Genomic DNA, 20,477 nt, shown 5'->3' with positions numbered 1-20,477 from the left:
CCGCAGAAGATTTGCTCTGCTAATCCACCAGGCCTAAACTCTGGTGCTTACACACCCTTCTGATTGAGATGAAGTCCTGGGGGGGAAGGAGGGGGAAATGAGATTAAAAGGGATTACCATTTGGTAATCTCTCCGAGGGTCGTGGTCTACAGATCCAGTCTGTAAGTTTCTCCCAAGAAGGAGATAAACACTGTTTATTTTCCTTGAAGGATTTTATTTATCCTTCTCTTCTTTTTTATGGTGGGACTTGAACTCAGGACCGAGGTATTGCCCCTTAGCTTTTTCTTTTCCCTCAAGGCTGGCGCTCTACCACTTGAGCCACAGCGCCACTTCTGGTGGTTCACTGGAGATCAGAGAGAGTCTTTAGGATTTTGCTGTCCGGGGCTGGCTTTGAACCGTGACCCTCAGACTTCAGCCCCCTGAGCAGCTAGGATGACGGGCGGGAGCCACTAGTGCCCAGATTTAAAAAGTACTTATTTTTCGTGGTCTGGTCATGGATCCTGGCTCCTTCATGCCTGGCAATGGCTCAGCCATGGAGCTGGAGTCCAGCCCTGGAGTCTTTTAAGGGAAGGAGTTTGAAAGCTCTCATCTAGGCTGATCGCCTTTCAGAATTTTCTGGAAATGTTGCATTTTTAAGTCACCGAGGCAGGGCAGGGCTTTGAACCGCACCCCGTAATCTCCGTGAAGATCTGAGGAAGTGGGGTGGGGAAATGGGTCAGACCGGAAGTGGGGTGGGGAAATGGTTCAGGCACAGGAGGTGCAGAAAGAGATCAGGAAAACAGCAAAAACACGTCTCAAGATTTGTACCAGTCCTGGGGCCCTGGGCGCTGTCCCTCAGCTCTTCAGCTGGCCTTTTCTGCTCATGTGGTGCTGAGGAATCGAACCCAGGGCCTCAGGCATGTGAGGTGAGTACTCTACCACAGAGCCACCTGCCCAGCCCCTTCTTCTTCTGTTTCTACTCCAGGCTAAAGATCTCATCATCACCCCAGCTACCACGTTCAAGGAGAAGCCGGACCCCAAGGGCCTGGTGTTTGGCGCGGAGTTCACAGACCACATGCTCATAGTGGAGTGGTGCGCGGACTCGGGGTGGGGGAAGCCTCAGATCCAGCCTTTCCAGAACCTCTCCTTACACCCGGCCTCCTCGGCCCTGCACTATGCCGTGCAAGTAAGCGTGTGTGTGTGTGTAAATTAACACTCATAAACAGGGCTCTCCTGTGGCTCCTATCTCATCCCAGCTACTCAGGAGGCTGAGAGCTGAGAAGGTTTGAAGCTAGCTGGGGGTAGAAACGTCCCCGAGACTCTGATCTCCAGTGAACCAGCAAAAAGCTGGAAGGGGAGCGTGGCTCAAGTGGTAGAGCGCCAGTCTTGGGTGAAAAAAACAAAGGAAGAGTATCTAGACCCTGAGTTCAAGAGCAGCTCAGGGACAGCACCACTTCTGGTTTTCTGGTGGTTCATGGGAGATCAGAGTCTCAGGGACTTTCCTGCCCAGGTTGGCTTTGAACCGGGATCCTCTGGATCTCAGCCTCCTGAGGGGCTGGGATGACAGGCGTGAGTCTGGTGGAATATTCCGGCACACAGTCAGTGTTTTGAGCCTGGATGTGTCCGCTCACTCAACGTGCTGTGGCTTTTTTCTCTTTTTTCTGCAGTTGTTTGAAGGTCTGAAAGCCTTTCGGGGAGTTGATAATAAAATTCGACTTTTCCGGCCCCACTTGAACATGGATAGAATGTTCCGGTCTGCCGTGAGGTCCACTTTGCCGGTATGAAAATTCAGATGGAAACACGTGTTTTTTTTCTGTCCGTGGAGCCAGTCTCTCTGAACTGGCTGCTCAAATTAAAAAGAAAAAAAAATTGTTTCTGAATTGCTTCCAATCGGTCCCCACGGAGGTGAGTTTCTGATCCACTTCCATGAGTCACGGGAACGTTGGAAAGAAAACACCAGCAGCTCCCGCCTGTCATCCAGCTACTTCAGAGACTGAGAGCTGAGGATCACGGTTCAAAGCCAGCCCGGGCAGGAAAGTCCCTGAGACTCTGATCTCCAATAAACCACGAGAAAACTGGAAGTGGTGCTATGGTTCAAGTGGTAGAGCGCCAGCCTTGAGCTGAAGAGCTGAGGGACAGCGCCCAGGCCCTGAGTTCAAGACCCAGGACACACACACACACACACACACACACACACACACGGAAGAAAAACCCTGGTGAAACTAATCTAGAGGCTTCAGGAATGATACTGAAGACATAAAATATAGGGTACAGTATAGCCATTTGGGGGGGGCATACTGTTTTCAGACACTGAGCCCAGATAATCTACCACCACCCTGAACTCAAGGCCTGGGCGCTGTCCCTGAACAGCTTCTATGGCTCAAGGCTGGCGCTCTACCACTTGAACCATGGCGCCATTTCTGGCTTTTTCTGAAGTAGTTTATGGAAGACGAGTCTCATGGAGTTTCCTGCCCAGGCTGGCTTTGAACCGAGATCCTCAGCTCTCTGCCTCCTGCGTAGCGGGGCTGAGGGGCGTGAGCCACCGGCATCCAGCCGTGTTGGTTTATTGCGTATTGATTTCACTACAGAGCGGGGAACAGCATTGACCTGAAGGTACTTTGGATTGGAATCTGAACGGACATCTTGAGGATGTCTTATTATTATTTATAAATAATACCGAAGCCTCCCGCGTGCTGCGGGGGTCAGGATGGAAGTTCGTTTTGTTTCGTCTTTCAGGTGTTTGACCCGCAGGAACTACTGGAGTGCATTCAGCAGCTCATCAAGTTGGATCAGGAGTGGGTGCCGTATTCTACCTCCGCCAGTCTGTACATCCGGCCCACCTTGATTGGAACCGAGGTACACGCTGAACCCCTTACCCACCCGGGATTCCTGCTTGGCGGGTTTAGTTCCACCACCAGCGCTGGTGGCTCCCGCCTGCCGTCCCAGCCAACCTAGGAAGCTGAGATCTGAGGATCCCGGTTCAAAGCCAGCCCGGCTTGACTGCTGATCTCCAGTGAACCAGCAAAAAGCTGGAAATGGAGCTGTGGCTCGAGGAGTAGGGTGTCAGCCAGAGTTCAGGTCTCAGGATTGGTGTGCGCATGTGTGCACGGACACACACACACACACACACACACACACTCTCTCACACACACACACACACACATGGCTTTTGTTATTCATCGAAGTGACTTTCTCCATTTTCTTCCTTCTGCGGGGTCCAGTCAGGCAGAAGAATTCTCCACCCGCTGAAGACCGGCATGGAATGTTCTCAGCTCACTGAGCTCTTTCTGCCGACCTGGAACTTGGAAATCCTTCCTATTTCTCTGAATCCCTCAGTGACCTGGAAAGAGAGGCCTGGGGGCAGACTTTTGTTAACTCACATCCCCAGGCCGCCCTGCGAAGCCAAACTAGTCCTTTCATTTCTATCTATTAAAAAACAAAATAGATATTTATTTATGCTTATTTTTAATTTTAATTAATTAATTTTAATTTTATTTTTATATTTGCTATTTATATGTAGTTACATGTGTTTATATGTCTATTTATATAGGTTCACTTATATAATTTACATATATCTTATTTATGTATTATAATAATATTTATATATTTTATTTTATTTTTTTGCCAGTCCTGGGACTTGAACTCAGGGCCTGGGCGCTGTCCCTGAGCTTCTTTGGCTCAAGGCTGGCGCTCTACCACGTGAGCCACAGTGCCACTTCCTGCCTTTTCTGTGTCTGTGGTACTGAGGAATCAAACCCAGGGCTTCATGCATGCTAGGCGAGCACTCTACCACCGAGCCACCTGGCCAGTTTCAGTCTTGTTTCTTGTACTTAAGGCCCGGGCACTGTCTCTAATTAGATTTGTTTTGTGCAAGGTTGGTGCTCTACCACTGGAGCCACAGCTCTACTTCTACCTTTTTTGGTGTTTAACCGTAGGCCCGAGTCTCACAGACTTGGCTGACCTGGGCTGGCTTTTCATTCAAACCGCGATCCACAGGTCTCAGCCTTCCCAGTGGCTGGGATTACAGGCGTGAGCATCAGCACCCGGCTTGGTTTATTTTCTCTTTGAAGCAGCGGGGTCAGTCTTTGAGAGATCTCACAGGGTGAACTTCATAGAAACACAATTAAGGGATGGCCAAGGAGGAATAGGATTCAGCCAGGACTTACCCAGCATGGAGGAATTAATTCTAGCCTCTAATTTGCCTACTGGCTTAGAATGAAGAAGATTTGGAGTCATTGAGATTTCCGCTGGTGCACTCCACACTGCCACCTAGTGGTACCGTGCAAGGCTGCACCCAGTTCAAAGGTGACGGGTGTTATTTCTATTTTATTTCTTTTCTGGGTTATTTCTCTTTCATTTCTTTGGTGTTATTTCTCTTTTATTATTTCTTTCGCTGCGGGGCAGGCTGGGCATTGCTCGCTCTACCACTGAGCTCTGCCCTGAGCCAAGAACGAAGTGAAATTGATCACAAGAAAGAGTTTTCAGGACGCTTCCTGAATGTACTTTGAATCTAACTGCAGGTTGCCTAAAATACCTTTGTTCCGAGTGTAAAGCAGGTCCCGGGTATTCAGATCACAGCCAATGAAAATGCGGTCACTTTGTTTATAGATCTATTGGACACTCACTGTAGTGTGGTTCACAGTTCTGTTGAGAAACTTCCCAGGAGCTAAAATAAAGCCAGGCGCTGGTGGCTCATGCCTGTAATCCTGGCTACTCAGGAGGCTGCAATGTGAGGACTGAGATTGGAGGCCAGCCAGGGTAGGAAAATCCGTGAGACTCAATTAATCACCAAAAATCCCGAGGTGGAGCTGTGGCTCAAGTAATAGAGCGCCAGCCTGGAGCAAAAGCTCAGCGACAAATGGCCCTGAGTTCAAGCCCCAGAATCGGCATTAAAAGAAGCCCCAAAACAACAGAACAAAACAAAACTAAAACTAAAACAACGACCTATACACAGCACCCAGGAAAGATGCTGCGTACCGAAGGTACGAAGGTAACGTTGGACCTTTTTTTTCTTGTCTTTTTTTTAAATTGTGCCAATCCTAGGGGCTTGATGAACTCAAGGCCTGGGCGCTGTCCCTGAGCTTTCTTACACAAGGCTGGCGCTCTACCACTTGAGCCACAGCGCCACTTGGTGCTTATTTTGGGGTGGTTCATTGGAGATGATGCCAGGGCTGGTTTTGAACCACAATCTTCAGATCTCAGCACACACACACACACACACAGCTAAACCACACCAAAAGCCCTTCACAGGTGCATCCTCGACCCCGGCCTGGTGTCAGACTTGTGGCTCACAGGTGTGTGTCCCTTGTTTCCATTGCAGCCTTCCCTGGGCGTGAAAAAGCCCAAGAAAGCCCTCCTCTTCGTCATCCTGAGCCCTGTGGGGCCTTACTTTTCCAGTGGAACCTTTAACCCTGTGTCTCTGTGGACCAACCCTAAGTATGTTCGAGCCTGGGAAGGAGGCACGGGAGACTACAAGATCGGAGGGTAAGTCCCTCCGGGTGTCTGACTGGCATTCCGTCATCACCGTTGTATTCCATCGGCCCAGGGAGAAGCCTTGGTGGCTGGCTGAGTCTCTTCATCTGGTAGATCAATAAGAGAAATTGGTAGGAGTGAGGCCAGGTGCTGGTGGCTCACGCCTGGCCTCCTAGCTACTCGGGAGGCTCAGATCCTTTTCCTTTTTCCTCTCTGGGGGTCTTGAACTCAGGGCCTGGGCGCTGTCCCTGAGCTGCTTTTGCTTAATGCTAGCGCTCTACCATTTGAGCCACAGCTCCACGTCTGGCTTTTTTTTTGAGGAATTGAACCCAGGGCTTCATGCATGCTAGGCGAGCACTCTACTCCTGAGCCACCTGCCCAGCCCCTGGAGGCTGAGATCTTGAGGATCGTGGTTTGAGATCAACCCTGGGCAGGAAAGTCTGTGAGACTCTGATCTCCAGTGAACCACCAGGAAACCGGAAGTGGAGCTGTGGCTCAAGTGGTAGAGTGCTAGCCTTGAGCAAAAAATGGTCAGGGACAGTGCGTAAGCCCTGAGTTCAAGCCCCTGACTGACACAGACACACACACACACACACAGAGTTAAGGACTAGTTAGAGATATTACTCATTGTGGGTAATTCTGGGTAGCTCTCAGATCTGGGACACACCTATAAGCACACAGAAACCAACCAACAATGGAAACTAAAATCAACCATGTAATAGTCAGCTACCTCAGTGTAGGCCTGCAGGAGGCTGAGAATCCTGCTCAGTGTTTTCCAAGGAATGGTGTGAATTTGGCACAGACCATGGTAACAGATCATTCTTCTTTTGGTTGGTTATGGGCTTGAACTCAGGGCCCGGGTGCTGTCCCTGAGCTTTTACGCTCAAGGCTGGTGCTTTACCACTTGAACCATGGCTCCACTTCTGGCTTATTTTGGTGGTTCAGTGGAGAGGAGAGTCTCATGGACTTTCCTGCTGAGTTGGCTTTGAACTACAACGCTCAGATCTCAGCCTCCTGAGTAGCTGGGATTACAGGCATGAGCCACTGGCCCAGGGCTTGGTTAAGTAACAGATTAAAATGTAAATGGCCTGTGTAAAATCAGACTACAGAGAAAGTTCAGGAAGAAAACCCACAGGTTTAGGCCCAGAAATCCAGATGATTCTAGACTTCTGGAGGTTCAACCTGACAAGGAAAACTAACATGTTCAGCAGAAGCTACACTTACTTTAAATAAAGTATTTACTTATTTATTGTGCAAGTCCTGGGACTTGAACTCAGGGCTTAGGCAAGGGCCCTGAGCTTTTGTGCTCAGGCTAGCGTTCTACCACTGGGGCCACAGCTCCACTTCTGGCTTTTTGCTAGTGACCTGGAAATAAGACTCACAGGGACCTTCCTGCTTGGGTTGGCTTCAAACCACGATCCTCAGAACTCAGCCTCCGGAGTGGCTGGGATACCGGGCGTGAGCCACCGGGGCCTGGCTGTTTTTCCTCTTCCTATGAGGATTTGCTCTGGAGGAAGACGAACACATTCCAGTTCTGTTCTCGAATGAGTTTCCTCTAATGTTACGCGGTCAACCAGATGGCGTCCCATGGACATGACTATTAGAAACACAATACATTGTCTGCACGTGCGGTGAGCGAGTTGCTAGGGCCAGATGGAGTCTTTGGGGGTGATCACTGGCAGGTTGCCTCTTCTCTCCAAGGAATTACGGCCCCTCGCTTTGGGCTCAATGCGAAGCTGCAGAGAACCAATGTCAGCAGGTGCTGTGGCTGTACGGGAAAGATCAGCAGATCACCGAAGTTGGGACGATGAATCTTTTCCTCTACTGGATAAATGAGGACGGAGGTAATCCGCGTCGATCTCTGCGCTGCTGGTTTCTCTGGGGTTGTCTTTTGTCATTCGTGGGCCTTGAACTCAGGGCCTGGGCGCCGGCCCTGAACTTCTTTTTGTTCAAAGTTAGCGTTCTACCCCTTGGAGCCGCCCATCCACTGCTGGTTTTCTGGTGGTTCGTGGGGGATCAGAGCCCCACGGACTTTCCTGCCCTGGCTGGCTTTGAACCGCGATCCTCACAGCTCAGCCTCCTGAGTAGCTGGGATGACAAGTCTGCTTTTCTGTGTTTCATTCCATTGTCAGTCTGGCACTGCCCAGCTGGGTGGAAACGTCTTCGTGTGGCTCTTAGCCTGGGAAAAGCCAGACGTGGCCGAGTTCTTCCAACCTCTGCTGGGTGTCCTTAACACCGAGAACTTCTGTTGGAGAGTTTGGCATTTCAGAATTATATACGATTTCATATACATACACATATATGATTTGATATATACTATGTGCTGTATATTCTATCTTAATATATTACATGACAATATCCAATGTTTTAATATACAAATAATATATTAATATATAGCAATATATTAATGTTATTAATACAATACATATATTGCACATTATATATTTACATAATACATAATATCAAATATATAAATAACACACTAATTAACTATACGGTAATAGAACACAAACATAATATATAATACATGTGTGATATATAAATGCATATTATTTATACAATATGTTTTATATATACCATGTTATATAAATGTATATATAATATATAAATATATATTTCTTTTTTTTTGGGGTCCAGTCGTGGGGCTTGAACTCTGGGCCTGGGCACTGTCCCTCAGCTCTTCAGCTCAAGGCTAGAGCTCTACCACTTGAGCCACAGCGCCACTTCCGGCTTTTTTCTTTTTTGCTTATGTGGTGCTGAGGAATTGAACCCAGGGCCTCATGCATGCAAGACAAGCGCTCTACCACTGAGCCACCTTCCCAGCCCATAAATATATATTTGTACTATATTATATTTATATTTTTGTATGCATAGGTTTATGGGTATTATACATATATTTATGTAACATAGATGTACTTATATGTATTCTATTTATTATGTATTTGTTATATATGATTTATTATATATTTATCATATATACATATTGTTTATTACATGTATAATATATATAATGTACATACCCATATACTATATTACATACAGTATATTATATACTATATATGCTATATTTATATATTATATATTACGTTATACAATATATGCTATAATATACTATATAATATATTATACTCTTATATGTATACTATATTATTATATACTATATTATATACTTTATGTAACATATAGTATATGTGTTATATATATATGGTATGGAATTATATATACGTATAAACCCATGAGTCCATCCATCCACCTTGTTGGCCTCTGAGCTTGCGAGGTACAAATCGAGCTCAGCTGTTCCTCCCTCTGCCCACCCAAACCACGTCCCCCTTCCAAAACAGAAGACCTCAGTGTGGCATTCAGAAGCGGTCCTGTCATCACTTCTGGGTGGCTTGGCGCCCCGTCCAAATGCACCTACGTGCCTTCCTCAGAAACAGCTAGAAATCCTGGCGCAGGCTTGTGCTATAAACGGCCTCCCACTCCTGCCGGGAACGTGGGAGCTGGCCACTCACCCCGGCTGGTGACGCACCCGGAATCCTGAGGTTGGAGGATGGAGGGCTGAGGTCAGCCCGGGCTGCGAAGGCTCTGAGACTCTTTGTCTCCAATGAGCCACCAGAAAGTCAGAAGTGGAGCTGCGGCCTCCAGTGTCAGAGCCAAATGGAGTGAGAGACTCAGTTCAAGCACTAGGACCGGCACATACACAAAAAAGGACTCCAGAGCCATTCTGTAGCAAGTTTGGTTTAGCTGTGGGACATCCACAAAGAATAGTAAGCTGGAAGTGAGCAGGATGATTAGCACCGATCCAGTTAGCACATGCAGCGTTCTTGTGAGATGCTCTTGTGCAAGCTGGCTGGAGTATTCAGATCCAGGAGCCGCGCAGTGCTGTGCAGAGTACCCCTCCGCTCCCGGATCAAGCTGCCGACTGCTGGCTTCTCAGGCAGACCAGGCTCATTGTGTGAACGCACGGGACCCGCAGCGTCCAGGTCCTGGCGTTATCCAGACAAGCAGAAGCTGTGGGGGAGTTGATGTTTGGGGAGATCGGGCGATGCGTCTGGGCGTTGTTCCTTCCATCCTTCAGTATACACTGGACGTGTGTCCCTACTCTGCTAGGAGCCTTGTCAAGACCAACCTGTCTGCAGGGTGAGATCTTCACCACCTCCAGGCCCAGAGTTCAAGGCTTAGGACTGGTACATGCACACACACACACACACACACACACACACACACCCCATACACACTGATTAATGATTTAAATTTTGAAAGTATTCTGAATTCCTAATTTACAGAGGAAGAACTAGCGACTCCACCCCTAGATGGCATCATCCTTCCCGGAGTGACCCGGAAGAGTATTCTGGAACTGACCCGGGACTGGGTAAGGGGCCTTTGACCTTGGAACCTTGTTGTTATTGTTGTTGTTTCTAGGGCTTGAACTCAAGGCCTGGGCGCTGTCCCTGAGCTCTTCGTTCAAGGCTAGAGCTCTATGACTTTGAGCTACAGCGCCACTTCTGGTTTTCTGGTGGTTCACTGGAGATCAGAGTCTCACAGACTTTCCTGCCTGGGTTGGCTTTGAACCACGATCTTCAGATCTCAGCCTCCCGAGTAGCTGGGCTGGCAGGCATACACTGCTAATGCCTGGTGGACCTAAAAATATGAGAATTGAATAAGCCATTGTTTGGCACAGCTTGTTGGTTAGGATTTGGGGAGAGATGTTCAGACACCCGCCTATTACCACTTTTCTGAAGAAACAGACTGAAAATAGCGGAAATAGTTTCTAAATAAAACTCCAATTCAGCAAGGCCCAACCACAACCTGGCTGGCACCTCAGACGTAACATATGCCAACTGTTGGTAGAACTTTCCAGCAGCTGTGTGTGTGTGTGTGTGTGTGTGTGTGTGTGTGTGTGTGTGTGTGTCAAAGATAGGCTTGGGGAATGTGTTTTAGTAAAGGAATAAAAAAACCCGCCCAGCACACAGGATCTGGTGAGGGTTGTGGTGTGGAAATGGCTTCCTGCACGATTGATTTGCTAGCCAGAAAATCAGATTGTTTTTATGAGGGGCTTTTATGTTTTCCTTTGTGACTCTTTAGCTCTAATTTATTTTTAAAAGGTGGTTATTTTAGCCATAAAAGTGCCAAAACGCACGTAGGAGATGGTCAGTCCTTCTCCGACAAGGGAGATTGCCCAGAGCTAAAAGAATAGCATCAAAACAAGAACAAGAAAAGGTTGGCCTTTCTGCCTATTCATCCCCTTCTACCCCCAAATACAGAACACAGCCTGCTTTTGTTTGTTTGTGCTGGTGGTCAATCTTGAAGCCTCTCCGTAGTTTTCCTGCTCAAGGCTGGTGCTCTGTCACTTGAAACCATGCCTCTAGCCCAGTTTTTTGTTTTTGTGTGTGTGTGTGTATTTTTGAGATTTATTTGAAGTTAAGAACTTTGCTTACAAATCCCCTCAAGCTTATTTTTTTTTTATTATTTGCGTCCATTCTCATTGCCCTAATTCACACATCTGCTGACAAATTTTGAACGTTGATAAGTACGAGGATTAAAAGATTAAAGAAGGAGCCGGCTGCATGTTTGTGGCTCATACCTATAACCCTAGCTACTCGAGAGGCTGAGACTTGAGGATCGAGGTTTGAAGCCAGCTTGGGTAAGAAAGTCCATGAGCCTCTTCTCTGCAGTGAACCACCAAAAAGAAGTGGAGCTGTGGTCCAAGTGGTAGAGCGCCAGCCTTGAATGAAGAGGCTCAGGGACAGCGTCCAGGCCCTGAGTTCAAGCCCCAAGACTGGCACACAAAGAAAAGTTGTAAGAAGGAGTTTTAATCCACACAAATACCATAATACAAAGGAAGAGGATTATTAAAGGGGTGTGGTCTGCTTTTGACTTGATAATAAATCCAGGTGCTGGGTGGCTCAAGCCTACAAATTCAACTAGTCAGGGAGGCTGAGATCTAAGGATCATGGTTTGAAGCCAGCCTGGGCAGGAAAGCCAGTGAGATTCTTTTGCTGTGGCTCAAATGGTAGAGAGCTAGCGTGGAGTCCAAAAGCTTAGGATCAACGCCCAGGCTTTGAGTTTTAGCCCCAACACTCACATACAAAAGTAAAAATAATTAAAAAGACACAGTAGAAAGAGGACCAGTTGGAGACAAGACGGGATCTGAGTTTGAATTCAGTCTCTGCCCTTTATTAGCTGTACAGGCTAAGGGACGTCTCAACCTGGCTAGACCGCATGCTTCGTTTTAGAGTTCAAGAATGGGTCTTGCTATGTGGCCATTACAGCTATTCATAACATTGCAACGCTATACATTGAGATTTGATAGGAAAATACATGTGGATCACGTATTTAAGGGGCGCTGGGAATTCATGAGTTTGTGAGAGTTGGTTGGTGACATCCATAAAGGTTACAAAGCTGGTGTGCATGAAAAAAATCCTGTGTATCTGCTGAGTGGCTCCCGCCTGTCATCCTAACGACTCAGGAGGCTGAGATCTGAGGATCGTGGTTCACAACCAGCCCTAAGCCAGAAGAGTCTGTGAGACTCTGATCTCCAATGAACCACCAGGAAACCGGAAGTGGAGCTGTTGAGCTCAAAGTGGTAGAGCGCTAGCCTTGAGCAAAAGAGCTCAGTGACAGTGCCCAGGCCCTGAGTTCAAGTCCCACGACTGACCAAAGATAAACTAATAAAACAAAGATTGCCTTTTCTTTTTCTGTCTTGCCCACAGGGTGAGTTCAAGGTTTCGGAAAGGTACTTGACTATGGCCGAGCTGGAGAATGCACTGGAAGAGAAGAGGGTGAAGGAGATGTTTGGCTCTGGGACGGCTTGCATTGTTTGCCCGGTTGCTAACATCGTGTACAAAGGCCAGGTGAGGAAAGTTGTTCTTCATCACCTGGCATTCATTACTCACCATCCAACTAGAATTTTTCTTAGTGCCTACCTTGGGCCTTGAACTCAGGGCCAGGGCGCTGTCCCTGAGCTCATTCACACAAGGCTGGCGCTTCTACCGCTTTGAGCCACAGCTCCACTTCCGGTTTTCTGGTGGTTCATTGGAGAGCAGAGTCTCACGGACTTTCCTGCTGGGCCTGGCTTTGAACCGTGATCCTCAGATCTCAGCTTCCTGAGTAGCTGGGATGACAGACGTGAGCCACCAGCATTCAGGATGCTGTGCTTTTCTTCAGCCTAGGATACAGTATATTGTTTGCTGTGCTAGTAATGATATTTGAGAAACAAAACACCTGTTATAAAGTTATTTCTATTAGTATTTTTTTAAAAAACAAGGTCATTTTCTGGAAATAATAAGTAACTTGCCAAACCCAAGAAAATGAAAATGTGTTCTACATTAGGAAGAAATCCATGTACTAGGGCTGGGCAGGTGGCTCAGTGGTAGAGAGCTTGCCTTGCATGCATGAGGTCCTGGGTTTGATTCCTCAGCACCACATAAGCAAAAAGAAAAAAGCCGGAAGTGGCGCTGTGGCTCAAGTGGTAGAGCGCTAGCTTTGAGCTGAAGAGCTGAGGGACAGCACCCAGGCCCAGAGTTCAAGCCCCACGACCGACCAAAAAAAGAAAGAAATCCATGTACTAAAGACTCCATTAGAAGTTAACAAGATTTAGAAATAAAATACACCAAGCCAGAAGAACTTGGGGGAAAAGTGCTTGTAACTGATCTATTCTTTTCCTTTTCTTTTTTTGTGCCAGTCTTGGGGCTTGAACCCAGGGACTGGGTGCTGTTCCTGAGATTCTTTTTGCTCAAGGTGAGCACTTTACCTCTTGAGCCACAGTGCGACCTCTGGCCTTTTCTGAGTAGTTTATTGGAGATGAAAGTCTCACAGACTTTCTTGCCTAGGCTGGTTTTGAACCACGATCCTCAGATCTCAGCCTCCTGAGTAGCTGGGATGACAGGCGGGAGCCACCTGTACCTGTAAATCATTCTTAAAAGATGAATTGACTTAAGTGACACATATTAAAATATAGATATCTAAGTTGACATTCTAATGTTCTTTCCTTTGCTCATTGGTTTGATTTTTTTCTATTATAATTTTATTATTTTTAAGGGCTTTTTGTCAGCCTTGTAAGTCTAGCTGTAACATTGCCTATGGATTTTGTACTTAGCTTCATCACCTAATTCCATACCCAAACTGTTTCAAGGAAGAAATATTCGTTTATTTTATATGAATATTTATTATACATTAATAATATAATCATTAATTATATATCATATAAGGAACAGAACATACAATTGTTCATTAGATTAATATTAATACATTAATGTTCATAGGAATGCTTATTAAATAGTCTTGTTTTAAAGAATGAGAGTAATAGGCTTTTCGGTAATGTAAGTTGGCTCAATTCATGTAGCAACGTGGGCATTGGATCAGATTTTTTTTTCTGAGCTCAGTTTATGATTTCACCTCTGGAAATAAGTTTACAGAGCTGAACATGTTTTTAATGGCCCTGTCTTAAGAAGCATTTGGAGCCAAATGGTTCATCTAATTATCTTATTACCGTCAGGAAAGAAAGATATTTCAGAACAGGACTGTCTACTAAAATCAAGCCATCAACGTTTTCCAGGCCTGGAGGCGTGAACTGGCAGCAGGAAGGCCAGGCTTTAGTAAATCACCCCTTCCAGACGGGGGGCTCACAAGGTTTTCCTCCGTAGGAGTTCTTAGAAGCTTCTGTGTAGGTGTAGATTGGCTCTAATTCATGCCCCTGCTCTGGCTGGTTCTAATTTTTTGACAAAATATATTCTTTTGTTCTCATTTTTTTTTCCTAGATGGTTAGATGCGAAGCAGAATTATTCATCCTTAGACATTCCCAGAATCTTTTTTTTTTTTTCTTTCTTGCCAGTCCTGGGACTTGAACTCAAGACCTGGGCGCTGTCTCTGATCTTCTTTTGCTCAAGGCTAGCGCTCTACCACATGAGCCACAGCGTCACTTCCAGCTTTTCTGTGTATGTGATCCTGAGGAATCGAACCCAGGGCTTCATGCATGCTAGGCAAGCGCTCTACCACGGAGCCACCTGCCCCAGTCCCGATTCCCAGAATCTGGAGAGGTTCTGAGTATTGGATCCAATATTTTAGGATAGAAATAATTCTCCTTGACGCCTTTTATCAACTCAAAGATTGATAGGCAAACTGACAAACCAGTGCTGTCCCAAATCCAGTTGGTAAGAAAAAGAATGGAATGACTTGTTTTTGTCTAATTGTGTGTGTGTGTGCACCATTCCTGGGGCTTGAACTCAGGATGTAGGCACTGTCCCACTGTTCCTTAGCTGGTTTTTTTTTGCTCCAAGTTGGTGCTCTACCACTTGAGTCACAGCTCTACTTCTGACTTTTTGCTGGTTCATTGCAGGTAAGAAAGAGTATCATGGACTTTCCTGCCATGGCTAACTTTGAGGATTGATCTCAAGATCTCATTCTCTGAGTAGCTGGGATTACAGGTGTGAGCCACAGCAGCCCAATTGGGGTCTTAATAGCTTTTTCTTTCTATTTCCTAGGTATTACACATTCCAACTATGGAGAATGGCCCTAAGCTGACAAGCCGAATCTTCACCAAACTGAATGATATCCAGGTAAGAGGGTCTTTGTTTGACCATAGTGCCAAGAGGCTGGGCGCCGGTGCGCACACCTAGAATCCCGGCTACTCAGGTGGCTGAGATCTGAGGATGGTGGCTCAAAACCATCCGTAAGACTATCTCTGAATCACTACCAAAAAGCCAGAAGTGGAAATGTGGCTCAAGTGGTAGCCTTGAGCGAAAGAAGCTCAGAGACAGTGCCCAGGCCCTGAGTTCAAGCCCCAGGACTGGCAAAGAAGAAAAAAAGAATAATAACCTCTAAGTATTCAGGCCACTTAATTAATGAGGCAGTTAGATTTCTGAGTGGCAGATTCCTCTACTATATTATCTCATAGGAGAAGAGCATGTACAAAACTATTTATCTGCCTATCCATCCATCTATTCATCATCTATCCCTCCATCTATTATCAATTTATATCTATCTATCTATCTATCTATCCCTCCATCTATTATCAATTTATATCTATCTATCTATCTATCTATCTATCTATCTATCTATCTATCTATCTATCTATCTATCTATCTATCTATCTGGGTTCAAGTCCTAGGTCTTGAACTCAGGCTCTGTCTCTGAGCTTTTTCATTCAAGGCTAGTGCTCTACCCCTTGAGCCACACCTCTGTTTTATTGTTTTTTTTACTATTACTTGGAGATAGAAGTCTCCTGGAATCTCCTGTCAGGGCTGGCTTTGAACCGCAGTCCTTAGAACTCATTCTCCTGAGTAGGTAAGATGAAGGGCGTGAGCCACCAGTGCCCTGTTCTTTATTTTCCTTTTTTTTTGGGGGGGGGTCCAGTCATGGGGCCTGAACTCTGGGCCTGAGCGCTGTCCCTCAGCTCTTCAGCTCAAGGCTAGCACTCTACCACTTGAGCCACAGTACCACTTCCAGCTTTTTTCTTTTTGCTATATAGTGCTGAGGAATTGAACCCAGGGCCTCAGGCATGCAAGGCAAGCACTCTACCACTGAGCCAACTTCCCAGCCCTTTTATTTTCCTTTTATAACTCATTCAGCATGGGACCGAGATCAAAATACACAGTGATTTTTTTTTTTTTGGTACAGAAATATAGCAGAGTGAGACACTGAAGAAAATACCAGAGACAATAACACAACTTAAGAGGAGGGTCTTTTGTTTTTGTCGGTTGTGGGGCCTGAACTCTGGGCCTGGGCGCTGTCCTTCAGCTCAAGACTCAAGGCTAGCGCTCTACCACTTGAGCCACAGCGCCACTAAGAGGAGGGTCTTGAACGACGTTCTGTCAGTCAGTATCACCAGACTAGGATGAGAGACTGGAGGCAGCTAGCTTTATAAAGTAGGAAGGTTTGCTTGGCTCACCGCTAAGACCGGTGGGCCTCTTAAGTTTGGACTCACAGTGGGCATTTACATCTTGGGCCAGAAAGAGGAGGTAGACCCCCCCCCCACCCGTCACCTTAAAGAAGACAGATCTACCCCCCAACAAACAACACAAAGCAATCCCCCCAAACAGAACCCTCTTTCTAAGTTCAGCCGGGACGGTACATGCCTGTAACTCTAGCTCCCCGAGATGCGGGGCTCTGCGGACCACGGTTCAAGGCCTCGACCCAACCAACCAACCACACTCACAGAGAACTGGAAGTGGAGCTGTGGCTGCTCGATGCACCTGCCAGCCTTGGGTGAGAAAGCTCAGAGACAGCAGCCAGGCCACCAGCTCAGGCCTGAAGATGAGCACAAAAGTGCTAAGAAAAGACAAATCCCAGGAACCTAAGGCCTTTTCTGTAGGCCCCATCCTTCCAGAAAGTTCCTGAAGACAGCCCTTCTGTCTGAGAACCCAGCGCCACACCAATGTCAAACCACCTTCAAGCAGGAAGCTTTCCAGACACAGACCCCGCTGTCTGCATCACCTCAAACCCGGAGCAAGTAGAAAGGCACACGGGACCCATGGGTGACCACGGGGCAGCCAATGAGAAACCATGTTCAAGTTCTGTCCCTTCCGCGCCCAGCAGTCAGCCTTTTGAGCCGACTTCCTGTATGCATCTAAATTCCTGTCCCCAACTTGGTAGATTGTTTGGGGCTGGAGGAAGTTTATTTTTTGCCAGTCCTGGGGCTTGAACTCAGGGCCTGGGCACCGTCCCTGAGCTCTTCAGCTCAAGGCTAGCGCTCTACCACTTGAGCCACAGCGCCACTTCTGGCTTTTTTTTTCCTGTGTAGGTGGTACTGAGGAATTGAACCCAAGACCTCATGCATGCTAGGCGAGCACGCTACCCCTGAGCCACCTGCCCAGCCCAATCTCTCCCTCTTAGGTGAGCTTTTCTACTGAAACCCGCTTTCTTGCTTTTCTTGTAGTATGGACGGGAAGAAAGCGACTGGACGGTTGAGCTGCCCTGAAGAATGAATTCTACCAAGATGGACCATCCTTTGCTTTTTTATTTCTTGTTAGAATTTCGATAGATTTACTACCTGCCAGTGGCTGTGCACAATGTAGTTGGAATTATTAGTGTACAGCACCGCCGATCGCTTCCCTTGTTCCACGAGACAATGCCTTGGGATTGTTGACTGCTCTGTGGACACATGATGTCACAGTCATTTTACCCTTTTACCCACAGAGAGCCCGATGACACAGATGACTCCTGAATTATAACATCGCCTCCAACTCAGACTCAAAACCGATTTCTTCCTTTTGCTAAGGTATTTCTCCTCCACCAGATGAGCTGTGTGGGGGTGTGTGTATCTGAAAGGTGATTGAGTAAAGCCCGTAGGTCATTATCCTCATGATGATTTTCTAATCATAACTGAAAAAATGGGTTTCTTCCTGTTAAGTGATCTCAGTCAGTTAAATCTAACGGAAGGTAAATATTCTCCTGTTTTCCTCCCGTTTTACCTCTGTGGAAGCTCACGTATTGACAACATTGCCCGATCCATTGTGAGCAGGACTGGAAGAGCTGGGATTTTAGTTGTTAGAACCCTTGGCCTCTTCCTAGATGGATGGGTGACACGAAGAATGAATGAATGAGAGGTTGAGCCTCTCTTGATGTGTTTCTGTACTGCAAAACCTCCATGTAGAATTTGTGAGTGGTGCTGGCTGGGTATAGCAGTCACCTCCTACCGTATCTACTTTCCATGGACTCTTAAGTCATCACAGTCACAAAATGGCGCCCAGAGTTGGAAGAAATCGCTTTTGTGTAGGGAGACTGTCTTGGAATGCAGGTGGTCACTGGGATGGATTTCATGCCACCATTCCAACCAAGAGTGAGTGTGACGTGTTACGTGTAAATCGAGTTGAGCTTTATATGTGAAGTGTTAAATGTAAACGAAGCTAAGCAAGCAGAGAGGTGTACTCTGGTTTTATCATCTTTTTTGGGGGGTGTGGGGGAAGCGAGGCTGTTGGTGCTCTAATCTGCTGAATTTACCTGTGGGAACATTTGGTTAGGGTACAGAAAGAACAACTGTAAGTGGTCTTTTCCTCCTGTGTTACACTTGTATCCTTCCCTCATTTGTCTAGGGGAAGCTGAATTTTGGTAGAAAACACTGATCCTTGGGAAATCAAGGTTCCGATTTGGGGTTTGGTCTTAGTAACTTTTAGTCCATAGATCATACTTCCTTCTCTCTGCCGAACAAAGAAAAGACAGTGTAAAAGCTTAGGGTGTTGGAAATAATTTCCTGATGGCATTTAATGATACATAGCAAATGAGATTTGATTCTTCTTCTCCAAAACATTTCATCTTTTAGGGGCTTTTTTATGTATGTGGATATCCTGGGGTTTGAACTCAAGGCCTGGGCGCTGTCCCTGAGCTCTTATGCTCAAGGTTAGTGCTCTACCACTGTAGCCACACCTCCACTGCCAGCTTTTTGCTGGCTTGGAACCCCAATTCTTAGATCTCAGCCTCCTGAGTAGCTGGGATGACAGGCAGGAGCTACAGAAGCTGGCCTGCCCTCTCTGGTTATGTGGCTATCCAGGAGAGACATGAAGGGCATTTTAACCATCAAGTGGCAGGCAATCGCTGGGCTGGTGTCTGTGGAAAGGGAGATGGCCATTTTGCTCTCTCTCTTCCTTTCATCGTGGGCATTTGTAAATGGAGTGGAGAAAGCTAGGGAACGTTATATTATCATTTCTTTCAGAAAACCAGGAGAGCGTGTGAAGTCTTTTCTGCTAGATATAGTGAACGCTAACCACATAATTTTATTTTAAAGGGAGGGGCTGGGAAGGTGGCTCAGGGGTAGAGCGCTCGCCTTGCATGCATGAGGCCCTGGGTTCGATTCCTCAGTACCACAGAGACAGAAAAAGCCGGAAGTGGTGCTGTGGCTCAAGCGGTAGAGCGCTAGCCTTGATCTGAAGAGCTGAGGGACAGCGCCCAGGCCTAGAGTTCAGGCCCCACAATCGACAAAAATAAAAAAAAAGGGGGGGGGGAGTTGGAGTTTAGAATTTTGGCTGCCATGTTCAAGTAATAAGGCAGGAAATGGACCTTAACGTGAACTTGTTAGAAGAGATTGACAAGGACCATTTGCACTTCTTTATCTCCGCCCCCCCTTCATTACTTGTGTAATTTGAGCAAGAGTACCACAGTCTCACCTTTTGTTCTGCAAGACTTAATTTATCGTCACACTGATCGATTATTGGCGGCCAAAGGTAAATCTGGAGACGTGCGAAGCTCATTTGCTCTGCCCTGGACCCCCTCCCCAAAAAAATCACCAAAAGGAATATTGTTACTGATTCCTGCATAATTGGCTGCACTTACTTCAAGTCCAATTGGGTGGCCAAAGAGAATTCAGCGATTCCCAGCACCCCCTTCCTTCCCAGGTTCTAATCTTCCTTCCTTTGTTGTTATTATTCACACACACACACACACACACACACACATACACATACATACACAGCCCGAGTCTTCCCCCGCCTCCCTCCCCCCCCATCAATATTAAAAGAAAAAAATCAATGAAAACACTAAGAAAACTTGGGGTACTTCCCAAAGAGATTTCCTGATAAGACTTATTTTTTTTTTCTTCCCAGAAGTGATCAGCGATTGTATTCCTATCAAATCACAAGAAGTGTCAGACTTCCAGTCTATATAATACATTTTCTGGTCCCCGGCAGATGGTGAATTAATAATTATTAGTTTAAGTAATAAAACCTACTGTACCCTATGCTTTTAAAAGCACCAGGGAACAGGAGGAAAGAAGGATTGAGAAATCTTATTAGGAAATCATGTATTTTTTTCCCCCCTTAGTATAATGAACTATGTGATTAAATGTCTTCTCAGAAAAGATTTGGAGCAATTTACATTATATATATATATATATATATATATATATATATATATATATATATGTATATATATAAAATGTATATATATATAATGTATATGTATATATAAAATGTATATGTATATATATGTGTCTATATATGTGTGTGTATATATATATATATATATTATATATATTTGTTAGTCGTGGGGGAGCTCGAACTCAGGGCCTGGGCGCTGTCTTAGAGCTCTTCAGCTTA

General features: G+C 46.2%; 1 protein-coding gene across 3 annotated transcripts in view; it reads left to right on the top strand.

The window, feature by feature from the left end:
- Window positions 1–18,650, top strand: part of Bcat1 (branched chain amino-acid transaminase 1, cytosolic) — a 27,158-nt gene extending 8,508 nt beyond the window's left edge. For 2 of the 3 annotated variants that reach the window (XM_013025079.1, XM_013025078.1), the window contains 9 exons: window positions 965–1,165; window positions 1,647–1,757; window positions 2,716–2,835; window positions 5,300–5,463; window positions 7,153–7,295; window positions 9,738–9,823; window positions 12,165–12,305; window positions 14,934–15,008; window positions 17,327–18,650. In XM_013025079.1, the coding sequence (XP_012880533.1) occupies window positions 965–1,165; window positions 1,647–1,757; window positions 2,716–2,835; window positions 5,300–5,463; window positions 7,153–7,295; window positions 9,738–9,823; window positions 12,165–12,305; window positions 14,934–15,008; window positions 17,327–17,368 (1,083 nt within the window). In that variant the 3' untranslated portion in view covers window positions 17,369–18,650. The remainder of the gene's footprint in view (window positions 1–964; window positions 1,166–1,646; window positions 1,758–2,715; window positions 2,836–5,299; window positions 5,464–7,152; window positions 7,296–9,737; window positions 9,824–12,164; window positions 12,306–14,933; window positions 15,009–17,326) is intronic. The other variant, XM_013025080.1, reaches the window with a different exon arrangement.
- Window positions 18,651–20,477: the final 1,827 nt, after the last annotated feature.

Source organism: Dipodomys ordii, unplaced genomic scaffold (assembly GCF_000151885.1).
Source record: "Dipodomys ordii isolate 6190 unplaced genomic scaffold, Dord_2.0 Scaffold81, whole genome shotgun sequence".
In the NCBI taxonomy this organism is placed as follows: Eukaryota; Metazoa; Chordata; class Mammalia; order Rodentia; family Heteromyidae; genus Dipodomys; species Dipodomys ordii.
This window is presented reverse-complemented; position numbering and strand designations above follow the sequence as displayed.